General features: G+C 40.4%; 2 protein-coding genes across 6 annotated transcripts; one reads left to right on the top strand and one right to left on the bottom strand.

Annotated features, from left to right (window-relative positions):
* Window positions 1-33: 33 nt before the first annotated feature.
* LOC125760608 (galactosylgalactosylxylosylprotein 3-beta-glucuronosyltransferase S) lies at window positions 34-8,376 on the bottom strand. 5 transcript variants are annotated; one of them, XM_049420889.1, is made up of 7 exons: window positions 7,661-8,376; window positions 6,964-7,260; window positions 5,390-5,473; window positions 3,727-4,089; window positions 3,124-3,386; window positions 2,661-3,015; window positions 34-2,342 (listed from the first exon to the last, which is right to left on the bottom strand). In XM_049420889.1, the coding sequence occupies exons 2-7, from the start codon at window positions 7,067-7,069 to the stop codon at window positions 2,281-2,283; spliced, it is 1,233 nt and encodes a 410-aa protein (XP_049276846.1). In that variant the 5' UTR covers window positions 7,070-7,260; window positions 7,661-8,376; the 3' UTR covers window positions 34-2,280. The 5 variants fall into 5 exon arrangements, with proteins under 5 accessions (XP_049276846.1, XP_049276847.1, XP_049276848.1 ...); XM_049420890.1 differs by having other exon boundaries at window positions 6,964-7,136; XM_049420891.1 differs by having other exon boundaries at window positions 6,964-7,136; window positions 7,947-8,376.
* A 651-nt stretch (window positions 8,377-9,027) lies between these two features.
* LOC125760598 (ubiquitin carboxyl-terminal hydrolase 3-like) lies at window positions 9,028-14,915 on the top strand. The gene is made up of 7 exons (XM_049420874.1): window positions 9,028-10,246; window positions 12,058-12,205; window positions 12,286-12,829; window positions 12,899-13,402; window positions 13,479-13,621; window positions 13,698-13,844; window positions 13,916-14,915. Exons 1-7 carry the CDS (start codon window positions 9,961-9,963, stop codon window positions 14,127-14,129), a joined length of 1,986 nt encoding a protein of 661 aa, XP_049276831.1. The 5' UTR covers window positions 9,028-9,960; the 3' UTR covers window positions 14,130-14,915.
* The last annotated feature ends 585 nt before the right edge of the window (window positions 14,916-15,500 follow it).

The raw sequence follows: 15,500 nt of genomic DNA, 5'->3' as shown, positions 1-15,500 counted from the left end.
CCCATTCTGCCTAGTTAAACGCAATACGACACATTGTATTTTGTATGTTTTCCTTTACAGTAGTAATCTTTTATTGTTGTCCAATTTCCACCATCACATGATATCAAATATCAAAATTATAAAAATTATTCTGTTTCCTTCTAACTACTTGCCTTTACAACTGTTTGCTCAAACTCTTTTCATTTACAAATCGATACGTGTGGTTCAATTATTACAGATCTTTTGTTTTGTGCACTAGTACAGATAGCTGAACGGTTTGTAGAACTGGTATTGAAATGCATCTACACTGGAATCAGTTTTAACCATGAGGAGCGAAGTTAAACAGGGTGGGGTGAAGCTATCGGAATCGATAGTAAACGAACAATATCATTTATGTACATGCATAATATTTTCAATTTTCGGTTACAGCATTGTTGTTTGCACTCTAGGAATTGCAATTTCAGACAAATAAAAACGAAAGTAAGAATCGAAAGCAAGGTTGGTGACGAAGCAATACATTTAAAACATTTTATCATCTGACACCGGTTTCATTCATATGCAAGAGCAATATAAAATACTTTTCTAACGTATAATTTAAGCGCAGAAACAACGTCGTCGACTTTCGTACTGTTTTCAACATTGGAAGAAATTATTCCATTAATTCTCCCCCTGGGGAAGCCAGTTTTTATCATGCTCCTATCGGTCCTGCTAGTGGCACACACATTACCATACAGATTCCAGATTTCGCTTCACCATTCCCGAAGTATTTATCTTACTACATAATGTGTCTTTTTACCGATACACTATCAGGAATCTAAAATCAACCGCCAAACATATTCTGTGGAACTCATTAAAGCTTAACTAATATCACAAGGAATCTAGGCTAAACTGAACAATCTATACCTATCGCCATTTACAATTAGTTTGGTTCTTTCCTATTGTGCTACCGATGGACTAGGTTTACTGAGTGTATGCTAATTACAAGGATTTGTGTTTACAATAAACTCCTAATAAAGGAATGTATCCGGCACAGAGCTGCTATGGGTGGTACTGCTATGATTTTCTTCACATTTTTGTACGAATGAAGTTCATAGGGGAACGATTCTATTTAAGCATGAAAAACACACAAAGGATTTAAATTTTTTTTCCAACATTACTACCTACACAACCTAACTAAAAACTGTTTTTGTATGCTTCATACACAAAATATCAAATTGTAATTCACACAAACCCGTGGGTTTTTGTATCGTTAAATTTCACACTTTAAGTAGTTTTGAAACAATGCAAATACTTCTACGCACCGTGTACAGTATTTGCAGTGACTTTTACAACCATTTTGTGCGCGGATGAACGGAGTACCACTCTGAGGTTTCTTTACCCATAACAAAACAAACAAATATTTTTATAATGTGTCTTTGCAATAGTAAACCCTTGTAGTGCAAGGAAACGGTCTATATGATCAAAACCAAAAAGCCAACTGTGTACGTATATGGTTAAAGATAAATTATAACAACCTTAGTTCGGTGGCTGTACCTGTATCGTCACAGCTATAGTTGACCCTCCTTCAACTGCCTACATTTTACAGTTGAAAATGTGTTATTGTTCATTTACGGTTTGTTGTTTCGCTTTGCGATCGAATTTTACTTCTTTGCTGTTTTTTGTTACGATGTGATCGTTTCGGTTGTTGTGCGCTGTAAGTTCAACGTCTGTTGTTCGCGTGATATTTGGCGTGACTTAATTACAGGCTTTAAAAGCTAGAAACCGACTAAAGAGTTCCTCAAAGTAACTTGTCCCTCAATTTAAAGGCATTTAAAAGATCCATAAAAACCCAACCTTGAGCCAATTGCCGTCAAAAGCTAATCATTCGGTACTCGGTGAGTTAGGGGAATCGGTACTCGATAAAAACGCACATACTTTGCGATTACTTACTAGGGCTGCGTTTATGCACAGGAGTCGATTGCATAGCATTTTTTAAATAAACATTTTTACAACCTAATGAAATAGTGGAGATGTCGCAGACGCAATTTCATATTGTTGTGAGTGAAAGTGTTATATAAAATAGTGACTTAACCCCCTATCGCGCCTGGCGCCTGGTGGTATATGTGTTAAACGGTGCCGGTTTCACATAGCACCACCGAGTATCAAATCCCATCCAGACCTCCCCCCCCGTAGCAAGGACTGACTATCCAGCTACGTGGTAAAATAAGTTTAGTAAGCCAGAGATGGGCCGGCATGACCTGTAAAGTCGTTAATCCAAGAAGAAGAAGAAGTCTCCATTCGCCATTGAATGCATTTCACTTATTAGCTAAACCAGAACGACAAAGGTTTGACACTGCCATTCACAATGGCCTGAGCTGTGGTTCCTATGGAGAAGAAATAAATAAATGGAAAAAACAACTATGAATAATATTAACAAGAGAGTAATGCCGTAAAAGGCTTATCTAGAAAACTTCGCATTTTTAATGTGAGCCCAATATTGAATATTATAATTTAAAAGGCAAATATTGTATCTGCAAATATATTTAATCCAATCAATCACTTAAATCACTTGATATCACGTTTCTCTTGCAAGTATAGAAATTAAAAGGCTTTCATGTTGTAAAGTGCTATCTAAAAAAAAACATCATACTTATACGGAATCATTTGCAATGCGATAAGAGTTTGTAAACATTTACACATACCTTCCGATTCGCTGATATGATTCACTCCCATGCTTTCCAGCCTGCTTAACAGTGTGCCAAGATTCAGCTTATCTAACTTCTGCCGGTCCATTGAGATTCGTACGGTTGGCGATTTGCTGCTCTTCGTTTGCGTGTGCCATACGAGAATTTCCGTGCAGTTTCGCGCCTTCGGCTCAATGTCTTCCAGCTTCAGCCCGATGCTCTTCAGGAACTCGTCCTCTTCGTAGCCGGCCTTGAACGGCATCGTTGCGTTAGGGCTGAGTGCCAGATACTCGAGGCTGACCGCGAAACCGGCCATATCAACTGGCCACTTGCGCTTGGCCGGCCACGAATCGAAGAAACCTTCCACGCGTCCCTACAGAGTTTATTGCCAAAGCACAAAAGAAAACAGAAGGAAGCAAATGGTTATATCATTAGCCTCACGCTGCTTTTATTGCCCAGCGAGTGGTCAAGCTTGTCTTACGTTTCGCACGATGGGCGTACTGATGGCGTAGTCTCCGATCAGTCCCACCGGAAACATGGAAACTTTCTTCGTGTATCGAATCTCGCTAAACAGCTTCAGATCGAATGTGTTGTCGTCATCGCCAAAGTACAGGACGCCCGTTTTCTTCTGATTTTGCCGTATCCAGTTCAGTGCCGCACGTCGATTGGCGACACCGCGGGGTGCATTCTTTCGAGCACGGTACATCTCTGGCATTGGGCTAGCGAGCTGGGTGTAGGGTATACCTACGTGTAGAGAAAACAAGAAAGATAAGGAAAATATTCAATTGTTTGTTTGTTGTTACTCCTCGTTAGAGATATCGCTTATGAAAACAATCCTTGGCCAGATGATTAATTTAGTCCAAAAAATAATTAAATTTGATAATGCCAAAACCACTAGAAATAGATATTACAAAACAATATAGTTTTTTTTTTTGTAATCACCCGACTTAACGCATTTTTGTCAACTGTTTGTGCACGTGTGTGTTAACAAAAAAAAAAGAAATTTAAACAAACGCATATACTAACTAAAAACAATGCTGCTTCCCATGCTAAACATTATACTTCACACCGTGTATATACTTACCAAACTTCCTAATGTGACTGTTTAGCGTAGCGCTGCAACTACTCGTGTCGTCGGCCACGATCCAGTGCAAACGGGGCACGTGCATCAGCGTTTGACCGAGCCGAATGATTTCCGCGATCTGCTCACGCCTGGGGTAGGTCGGTGTTACAAAAAATATTACCGGTTCGGTGCCATTCGATTGTGACTGCTGCTGTTGGAATTGTTGCTGCTGCTGATGATTCCGCTGTGTGGTGCTGGGTTCATCCGTTGTCTCATACAGTCTGGTTGTAGCGTACAATGGCTTCCGGTGGTCTGTGTTACTTTCGTAGCAAATTACCAACTGCTCATTCTCTAGCAGCAGAGGATATTCTTTCTCGTAATCTTCTGCAAATACAAAACAGGAAAGTAAGAAAAAGAAACCATACAAACGTATTTTAGTATATTCAAACTAAATCTTAAATTTAGTTAAAGTGTGATAATGAAACATACACAAATTAGGCCTACGAATGAGGTTTACAACCCGTTCCAAAAAGGTACAATTCATCAGCAAATATGAAAAGAACCAAATTTTATTACCCGTGTGAGCAATATTTTATGGTCGATTTTAATCACCCTATCGAAAACAATACCCCGCCCCAGTAATTTAATGTAAGGCGTTAAAAAACTGTCAACAACGTGGTACAATTTATGTACACGTGATAAACGTGTTTTGATCAAAGATATCACCATTTTCACCAGACACCGGGTGATCAGTGTTGTACCGTAAAAATTAAACTTCGAAGGTTGGCAATGAAACATCTTATCGGTGTTTTATCATTTTAATTACACTCTATTGCATTTGATGTATGTTTCCACAACCTTAAGTTAATTTCTAGCTCTCCGTTGTAAATAACCATTATTGCTCTAATCTTGATATATTTTGTCGTTTGACTTGTTTATGGATCGTAGTTAGATAGTGCTAAACATGAAAGTGCAATTACAATATAGGTTCGATGTGTCGAAGTATGATTGTTTCTCTTATAACGCCATTATATGTGATTAATTCGAGTTTTTTCTATTGTTTTGTATGACTGATAACTATACTATAGAAAATGGATGAATTTTAAGGTTATTTTTAATTATTTAAAAATTGATCACGAGGAAGGTGATGGTGGAATCTGTTAGAATAATTTAATTACGGATAACAAACAGAAATTTTGCAATAAACTTTTCTATCAAAAACTAATAACGATAAAATTCTTATTTTTTTACATTTTAAACAGCAATATAACATTAACAGCATTACTTCTCATTAGAAGATTGGAATTATGTATTATATTGCTTTTGACGGTTAATAATATTTTTGCTTTGATACTGTAGGCAACAAGTGACAAACTTTTATCTTCTACGGGCAGCTAATAGGTCAAGTGTATCGATGCAGCTACTACTGAATCAAACGGTTTACAGCCGATTAGAACTACAGTACAAAATGCCTACAAGCTACAGTGATACAGATGGTGAAGATAAATTCCATAAACCTATCACGACCAGCAGCAGCAACAAGGTGGTGCTGTAAAACTACGAAACAAGCCACTCCAGGTGATACTCTTCACCGTCGTCCACTGGCAACGGGGGCCGGCGGCGAGTAAAGCAACACATATCGGTTCTATTTTCCCATACAATGACTCATCTTATGTGTTAGTACCTTTGCGGGGGAACCCTTTTTTGCTTCTCCATGGCAGATCTAACCGTGTAAGGACATTCGTTTCTTCGCTTTCGTGTTTTTTGTCTGCAAAAGAAAATTTTGTGATGTAAAGTAAATAGCGAGAAAAAAGCAAGATCGGCTATTTTGTTGGAAGATTTATGTAGGATTTTTTTTTATTTCAACACAACCAATAAAGTCAATCGCGGTATCAATTCACCGTAAGTTTAAAGTATACAAAGTTTAGTTCCAAAACCAAAAAAAAAGACACAATCCAAAATCCAATAATGTTTTAATGATTTTATATTTTAAAGTTTACAAAAAGGGTAAATATTTTACACAGTGCAAAGTGTTCATTATGGTTACAATTTTTAAACACAGTTCAATAAAATTAATTTAAATTTTTCTTTGAAACTAACACGCACAAAACTGAACTGGGTGTGATTAGCGCTTTAGTACAGATTTTTTAATTATTGTTTAAAAAAACGTATATTTACGTTTTACGTTTATATAACGTTATTTATTTATACACACACATTAATAGTTTAAATTTTGACAACAAAAACATTCTTCTTCACATAGCTTTATCGTTTATAATTTGCCGATTAATTTTAGTATGCGCTTAAACCAAATCAACCCCTAAATAATCCTTCTCACAGAGGGTGCAGAGGAACCGATACCGGAGATAACGATCGGAGTTCCCAAACCGTTAACTGTTCAACTTATACACACTTCGTCCAACAAATAAGCCAACCATATCCATACTTGGTGACATAAAACATTAGTCATAGCCAAAGTAACAAAGGGCACGCAAAGCGAGTGGCCAGTGCGTCTGTAGCAATGATTTTAATAGGCAAAGCATTGTGCACGGCCGAATAGAAGCGTCCGGGAACGGTCGAAATGCAATGCAAGGAGAAGCAAGGGACGCCACCGCCGCCACCACCACCACCACCTGTCACTCCACACCACATCCAACCCTGTTCTGTGCTACGTTTATCACGTGGCCTACTACAATCTGCTACATTACGTTTGTTTCTTCCGGTAGCACAAACACGGAGCCGCCTGGTTGAACATCGTTAAACAATCATAATCAGCATAATTTCTTCACCGGTTTGATCTCATTACTGGTACAAGTTGGCAATTGTCAGGTAATTCGTGGTAGTTATAGACATTAAAAACAATTGCAGCTGTGCGCGTTGGTTTCATGATTGGAATTGGATACTGTACAGACATAAAAAGCCATAGGGAATTATAGCTTTTCCCGATGATAATCTTCATTAGCGTACGTTTGATTTCTAATCATTAAGTATCGGTACCATTCCAACGGACACTATCCGGCGCCGGAAAACCACGATCGAACGTTGCATTACAATTTGTTAGTTTAACGTATTAAAAATGGATTAACCTTTATACAAGATCGTGTAAGATTTATCAACATTTTGTTTAACATAAGTTCAAGTACATGGTAGCGTTTAGAGCTGTAGTAACATAAAACAAAACTAAATTAACAAACAAACATACGCACAACCCTTGTGTTCCACAAACAACACTCACATCGATAGCCATATTTTACTTACCTTTGTTGTATACGACAAACACAACAACGAGAAGCAGGAAGAAGGGAACAACGATTTTGAGAATTTTTTTCTGTCGAAGGACGGAAGAAGTTCTAGCCACTGCCATTTTTGTCTGGGTACGGTTTTGCGTTATTTTCAGCTCAGCTTAGTTTTCGATGCCGGTATACTTGACACTACTTCACCGGTGGCGGAATTAATGGATAACGCGATTGCACCGGATCTCCTGAACCGTATTTAGCGAAGAGACGACCCAGATTTGCTGTCCTTCGGTTTCTTCACGTTAATTGGTTGATCAAGCTTCAAATTGGTTGATAAAAATATCTTTAATCAATCAAAACTCTTCACCTCTTTTATCTCTCTGACGACACGAGCTCGTTTAAGTGCTGTGAGAAGTATTAATTCGTCGAAATAATATCATTTTCACTAGAGGATGCTTTTCTTTTACAGACCACCAACAAGTCGTCTTCTACCGTTGTTCTGGCAAGGAGTTGGTGACCAATTTAGTTTGGCTCGTTGATTTCTGTTTGTTTAGCGCCTGCTTTGATGGGTCAACAGGGTTGTCAGATACATTCTCGCACAATTAATATGCCAGCTTCTGTAACGCAATGCGTGTGGGAAGTTGGCAAATATATTTTCGCACACTTTAGTCACTAGGCAAGCAACATAACCACAACTCTACCACTCTCAAACCTGTTACCATTTTCTGTTTCACTTTCACTATTTTCTTGTTGTATAATACAGGAGGATGTTTTGCTATTGTGCTCTGTGGTAAACTAATAGAGCGCAATAGATGTAGGTGTGTTTTCACTTTTTTTCCACTTTCGAACCAATAGAAGCGAAATCGATGACTGACACAGGGCCCAGAACTCTTGGCGATCGGTGAGGAAGTTTTGCGCACAGACGTGTAGAAAATAAGTTACTTGAGACAACTTTCCATTTCCCAAACTATTTTTTTTTTGGTTGAACGCTAAGTGTGTACACACCACGTACGGGGGCGCCCGAATCAAGAGCACAACGCGCAACAACCGCACACCCCACTGTTTTCTTGGTACTGGTTTCGTATGTGCCTCCTTTATGCTTTTTGTGTATATTTTCGCACACTGCTCTTGTTCGTCGGCGCGGTAGGAAGAAGAGGTAGCCAAGTATCGAGCTTGCTATTTTAGATAACTCTGGCACGCACACTGCTACACCTTTAAACCGTGCATCTCAAACCGATTTACATGCAATAATTCTATTGATTAAATCTATACACTTTGATACATGATCAAGGTTGGAAGAGAAACCAACTGGATTTTTCTGTGCTATAATACGAAAATTGGTTGGAAAACCTTTTTAAAACATGCGTAATCGACATGTTTATGGAATAGCAGGAAGTTGACAGTTTCCGTGTGTGATTGTGTTAGTGCAAACTGTTGACAACTAACATGGGCGGCTAACTGCCTGTTCACGGCGGCTAGTTTCGAAGCGGCTAATAATATTCCAAAATTATTGTTACGTAAAACTATAGCTATTCATCAAGTAAATATAGAAAGCTCAAATTAAAATTAACTAGCAATTTTCAGCAAACATCATGATAACTTTTTGATGCCAAAAATCGATTTATTTGTTTGTTATTTTACATTCACGAAAAGATTAAAAATATGTATTTCCCTAGCCCGTTATTATAACCCTTGAGTGTACTATCTTGAATATAAAGAGCAGCGAAAAAGTTTTCTTTCTACTTGCAATATGGAAGTCATTCCCCCCGATTAAGCACCGTTTGAACAAACCGATATGTTCTCCCGAAAACAAGTAGAAGCAGCTGATGGATATTTTATATTTCCTTGTAACTTTGTCGCAAGTGTATTGCAAGTGTATGATACAGCATTCATTAATTGATAAATAATTTGAGCATGCATTTTGTAAACATTTCCAAACAATAAATTTAAAAAACACTTCAAATAAGCGTACAACAAACGCCATGGAACAGCTTGGTCTGTTGTTTTTTCTTATTCCAGCTTGCGCTGTGTGTAGACTGCGCTTTAGCCTTCAGAACATCATATGAGCAAAACAACACCATCAAACATACGCACACGACGCAACTCAGCCCTCTCCGGGTGTCAGTGTGCGTGGTTTTGAATAGGTGCTGCTGAATGGCCTGCTCGCTGTTCTTTTTTTATTACTACTGAGTTTTCGAACGTTTTCGAAGACGCTGGAAATATACGCACGCATCACTAAATTTGGTGCCTACAGTTAAATTTTTCGTTTGCCTAAATATCAAACCGTGCATGTGTGTTTCGTGTGTTTTGTGCAAATACAGATCTAATTGAAACGCGCAGAGGGTAGTTTTTGGCGGGGTGGGGAGGGTAGGGACAGCCTTGTCGTCCGTCCAGCAGGAGTGCTTCAAGTGCGAGTGCGAGGGGATGAAAGTGCTAAAAGACGAAAAAGAAGAATTTAGCAAGGTAGCACACATCGAGCAAATACGCTAAAAAGGCGGCCTCCGAAAAAAGCGCCTGCGAGGAATAGAAATTAACGAACAGGAAAGACAACGGGCAGGTCCTACAACATTTCCATCCGCAAGCCCTTCGCCTGTCCCTCGGTGTGTATGCTGTCGCACACGGATGCAAAAAAAAAGAAATACGCAAGAATAGTTCCTCGTTCCGCTGTCCCGCTCCCGCATGACGAAGTGACCGAAACACGCACTACGATTACAGCTGCTGTTGGTGTGCTTGTGAAAATAGGAAAGAAAGAAAAAAAAACATCCTCACGAAGGTGTGCGCTCTAGTGCTGAAAGCAACAACGCGAGACAAACGAAGCATTGCATCGTCACGGCGGGGTTTCATAAGCGACCCAGCGTACCAGCAGCAGCAGCAGGCCGCCGTTGGCAGCGCCGTACCAGAACGGCAGCCAACTTTGTCGCGGAAACCCTTAGCAACAGAATATCCCCCACCGGAAAAGGAACAAAAGCAAAGCACCCAAAAGGCCAAGTAGTACTTGCTTGCGTGTGGTGTGGTGGCAATGGATTGTCCGCACATCGTCGATAACGTAGGTCTCGGCAAGGAATCGATCAGGGCCGTGAAGAACGGCAACATCGCCGGTACAGCCGTATCTGCGGTCGTTGCTGCTGAACCCATCACCCCCGCAGGAAATCCCCTCGCGACGAATGTGTCGGATGCGGTAGCACTGTCCGACGTAGTAGTTGCTGCCAGTCCAACCACAGTTCTCACGGTCGCCTCTACTGCGTCATCGTCATCATCATCATCATCTTCATCGGCAGCATCGTCAAAGCATTGGAAATGTACAGGTAATGAATCGTGGCTGGCTTATAAGTGATAGACGATTCACGAAAGATTAGTGTTATCTAAACGTACCTACGCTAGAGGACGAATGTGTGGCTGGCAGTAGTAGTAGGTAGATCCAGGTGGATAAATCATAGCAATCGCATTGCAGCTAACCCCAGGGGTTGGAAACAAGGAAAGCAATAGCAGACTAGAACGGTGTATTGTGAAGTGCGAAAACGAAACAGAAAGCTACCATAGCTACGCTTCTACTAGCGCAAGAAATGTACACCCCGTGCCGATGGGTAGCTACCCTGTCAGTCGCGATTTAAAGAAGCAGCTCGAAATGTCCTTCACCATGTCACCGATGTGTGGAAAGTTTGTGAATCATTTTTATTAGTTTTTTTTCCATTCGCTTTGTCAACATCTGGTTCCTTATACTGTGCGGTGTCCACTCAGTTACATTTATGCTACTCTCGCCCCTACAACTCATGGGGCCATGGGGTAGCTAGGAGTAAACAAAAAATCGATATTACATCACACGTTAAATTTATTGCTCCTTCGAACTCCGCTCTTCTCTCGTCCACTGAAGTGTGTGTGTGTGTGTGACTGCGTCTCTTTCGCCCTTCATTCAAACGCGAATTGTCTGCGTGGATAGAGAAGAGAAAATTGCACTCGTCAAGCCCTTATTTTTTGTAGGGATTCGCATAAGACCTGGGGAACGCTGTGGATAATTGGTGGGTCGAAATAATGCGCTTTTCTACCCGCTGTTTGATTAGCGATCCAATTATTTTGCTACAATGCGAAGAAACGGCTATTCGAATATGTGAAATTGGTTTACATCCTAAGTTTGTTTTATATTTATTCTTTCTCTATGCACCGCACGAGTGACACAGGGGGGGGGGGGGGGGGGGGGGTTTTGTTGTTGCTGCAGGGGCATGCTTCCCATTGCATTCTCTATACATTTAAATTGAGGATATAAAATGCATATTTTTAGATATTTTTCTTTAACGCATACAGCAACTCTCGTTCTCCCGTATCTTACCATATGGCTGCTACGGTATCCCTTTCTTTTACTGCCTGGTATAGTGCAGCCGTTTATTCACAAGATATTCAATTTTGTCTGCATGTTTGTTATTCCGCGTATGAACTGCGGAGGAAATAGCACTCACTCACAACGTCACATTTCGCCTGCTGCACGATGCACCACTGCATCATCATTATCATCATCATCATCTGCATCCCATTCATCGCTGCAATAGCAAACATTCATGGCCAAATCAGTGTAGTGTATCCATAATTACCTCGTAGTTCCGTCTATAACGTGCCGAGAAGAAGCGCACGGGCACTCTTTTCTTCTGACAGAACGAATTGATAATGAGAAGGAAAAGAAATGAACTTGGGTCGATCTTTTGTAAACGCACACCGCGACGCATCACCATTATCTCATGCGCTTTTCACCCTCTTTCCTCTATCCGCTTATCCACCAGTCTATCCTGTAAAACGCGTTATACAGGTTATACTTTATACCTGAACATTCGGTTGCGCGTGTGTGTGCGTGTGCCCTATAGCGCGTAACGCAAGTTGAAGCTGCCGAGAGTAATACGCTGTGATGGGTTATGTGTGTAGCGTTACTGTTGGTTTGTCTGCTGTATCGATCTGCTGAAAAGTATTGCAATCGTATCACATTTCTACCGTGTAAATATGGAAATTGAAAATCATGTTCCATTTCCCTGTTCCCTTTTAATTCATAGACAATTTTCTAACTAACTTATTCTATTTATTCGATAAAGTCTAATACTTTACCTTTGCTTTTATGTTTTTTTTTTCTTTACAGAATGTTCCATCAGCAAAGACAACTGGATGTGTTTACAGTGCGGTGCGGTACTATGCGGTCGCTACGACAACGGGCATGCATTGAAGCATTCGAATACGAACAAAAATCACAATATTTGCATGAATACGTCAAACCAGTCAGTCTATTGGTAAGTTATGGTTAATGAATGGTTTGTCCATTCATGTTAAATTGCTCACCGATAATGTTCATTGCCTTTACCTACCGTAGCTACAAGTGCGATGAATTTGTGATAAACGACACCAATGACAATGCACTGGAAGAACTCCGGCAAGAGCTAAAAGAAGGCAATGGTGACCAGATGGATACCATCTCCGAAACGTCTTCGACGCTGGAAGAAATCAGTTCATCCAAATCGACCCAAGAAACGGCCAGCACGTCCTCGTCCAGTGATTCAGGCTGGGAAGAGCCATCCCCAACGGCACTGGTCACACCCGTTCCGATACCAGCGGTTGCTATCGTCAGTTCGCGGAAGTTGCGTCCCCGCAAGCGCACGATATCGAGCGATAGCAACAACGAGAACGGTGCCACCACTGCCAAACGGAAGTCGATGCGCCGGGTCGTTGGATTGCGCAATCTTGGTAACACCTGCTTCATGAACTCAGTATTACAATCGTTAAGCAACATACAGGAGTTTAGCTGCTACTTCAATACGATGCCTGCCTTGGAGATGAAACACAAACAGAAAGCATACCATTCACGCAGCATCAAGGAAACCATGGACGATGTGTTTGTTGTGGAGGAGCTGCGCAAGGTAATTTTTTTCCGCGATAAAGGGTGTTAATGGATAATTAAAGACATTTATTTTTGCATTGCCAAATAGGTTCTGCTAAACCTTAGTCAAGGTGGCGATGGGTCGAAGGGCGCTATCTCACCCGAGTGTTTGTTTCTGGTCATCTGGAAGGTGGTACCACAGTTCCGTGGACACCGGCAGCACGATGCGCACGAGTTTCTGCGCTACATGCTCGATCGACTGCACACCGAGCTGCAGCAGGTATCGTTTCCGATGGAAATGAGCGGACTTAAATCGGGCGAAAACAAAAATCCCTACAACGTGTCGGGATTAAGCCACCTGCAGGCGAAGGGTCGTAACTCCATCGTCACGAACGTGTTCGGTGGTGTACTGCAGAGCGAAGTGCGCTGTCTGATCTGCGGTATGGAAAGTAAAAAGCACGACCCATTCCTCGATCTATCGTTAGACATTCCGGAAAAGTTTTACAGCAAAGAGCACGCCTCGGACGGTGGTGGCAATGCGGTGGATGCGGCGAGTGGTGGTAGTGGAGCGCCCGTTTGTCACATTGCTGACTGTCTCTCCAGCTTTACGGAGGTAAGACGAGGGTTTTTGGGTGGGAAGTTCTTCCGGTTTGGAATTCACCTGAAATGGGAATTATTCGCTTTTTTAGGTAGAAGAATTAGCCGAAACTGAACTATACTACTGCAACTCGTGCAAGTGCAAGCAGAAATCAACGAAACGTTTCTGGATTCGTCGATTACCGAACGTGTTGTGTTTGCATATAAAACGCTTTCGATGGAACAATTTCTACAGGTATGTTAGATACGGCAAAACAGACACAATTTATTGTTAAAATTAACCAAAAATGTAACATTTGTACCGTTCACAGAACAAAGATCGACTTGAGAATAGCATTCCCCATAAACGCGCTCGATATGTCACAGTTTGTGCTAAATAATGGCCCCGAAACGAGACGATCCAATTCCAGCTGTAACATTTACGACCTAGCCGCCGTTATCGTGCATCATGGCAATGGGTACGTAAACAAAACGTGCACATAGTCCAAACAAACTTACTTATATCTTTACCTTCTACTAATCTCTTTAGCTCCAGCTGTGGTCATTATACGTCCTTTGCCATCAACAATGGTGTATGGATGCACTTCAACGATCACACGGTAAAGGAAGTGAGCAGTACGGCGGTAGCTGAATGCAAACCGTATATTTTGTTCTACATAAAGCGTGATCCAACGAATGCCAACCGACTGTCTACGATCGGCACCGCAGCGCCAGGTGCAGCGGGTGCCAATCAGTCGTCCTGAGATTAAGTTATTTCGTTTCTGTTCAAGACTGATTAAAACTCGTAACTGTTAATCTGACTGATGATCCGCTGTTTGTTCGTACCTAGGGTTCGTGAACGCAATTTTTTAGGCGTGTTTAGCGCCTTTTCCGCTTTCACAAACATTGCATGTGCATAATACGTTTGAAACAAAAAAAAACACACACACACACACACAATTTAGTTTGAATGTGATTGACGATTCGGTATAAAGTGTAAAGAAGCTATTAAAAGGTACCACCTTCACCATCCAAATGCCACCGTGTTCGTTTCGGTACCATTTTTTTTATTTTAATTTATACCATGCTGTGGATCTAGAAATGCAATAAAATTAGTCTCCCAGCTTTGATAATAGTGGGAACCAAAAGAAAAAAAAAACACATAAAAAGTAAAATGATAAAACGTACGAAGATGCACAAATGCGTAAGCAAAAAAAAAAAATATAACAAAGTGCGATGAAACGGCGACAAAAAACAACAAGTGTATAGAATAATAGATATGTATAATTGTAGAATTTGAAATAGTTTAAAGTACGGCTGCAGATCATAATTCGATGAAGTAAGATAGCGTGATTTAATTTTGAACAAATACTTAGATATACCTCCTTTTTCTATTTCCATAAAGCAAGTAATGTAAAAAAAGCAAACAAGAAAATCTTTTTTCTTTTTGTTTTAAATTTTTCGCTCACTGTCCCAGTGCTTTCCTTTTCCATTCTGTTTTGTACATATGTCGCCCGGTTGCTTTCCCTGCCGTGAAATGTTCCATCGATCCACGAAAAAAATCGTTCAATAACGATCCTGTTCCCTTAGTGGAATGGAGAGTCTAACAGGGAGCCTCAAAGCAAACACTTTCTTTACGTTTTAAGACAATGGATTTGATATGTGATAAACAGATGCATTTTAGTTCTTGTAAGGAAAGATAAAATACTACGATTATTAATATGAGCCGCCGTGCATTGTTTGCGTTTTAATGCAAAACAAACAAACAAAAGCGATCAAATTACAGTTTAAACTCACACGACGCGGTACAGGAAAACGCTGTACGCACTAAAGACACACGAGTAGGAAGCTAAAGCAAAAACAAAACATAAAGGGGCCGTTCAGTTGCGTACTAAATAGATATCGTAAGGTAATTATCCTAAGTATGAATATATTTTAAAATTGATAATTTATAAGATTCTCAAAGAGGCCGCCGAGTTATTGTGATGTTAATACAGTTTTGTCTAGATTTGTTTCTTCTTCTTCTTTTGGTAGCGTACGTTTAATTTAATTTTAAACTACTTCTTCTATGCGCTGGTTGCAATGCAATCGTAAGTTTGCCCGTGCCGTTTATTCTGTTTCACGATTATTTGAAG

This window comes from Anopheles funestus, chromosome 2RL, assembly GCF_943734845.2.
Source record: "Anopheles funestus chromosome 2RL, idAnoFuneDA-416_04, whole genome shotgun sequence".
In the NCBI taxonomy this organism is placed as follows: Eukaryota; Metazoa; Arthropoda; class Insecta; order Diptera; family Culicidae; genus Anopheles; species Anopheles funestus.
The sequence above is the reverse complement of the archived record's forward strand: the minus strand, read 5'-3'. Positions and strand labels throughout refer to the sequence as shown.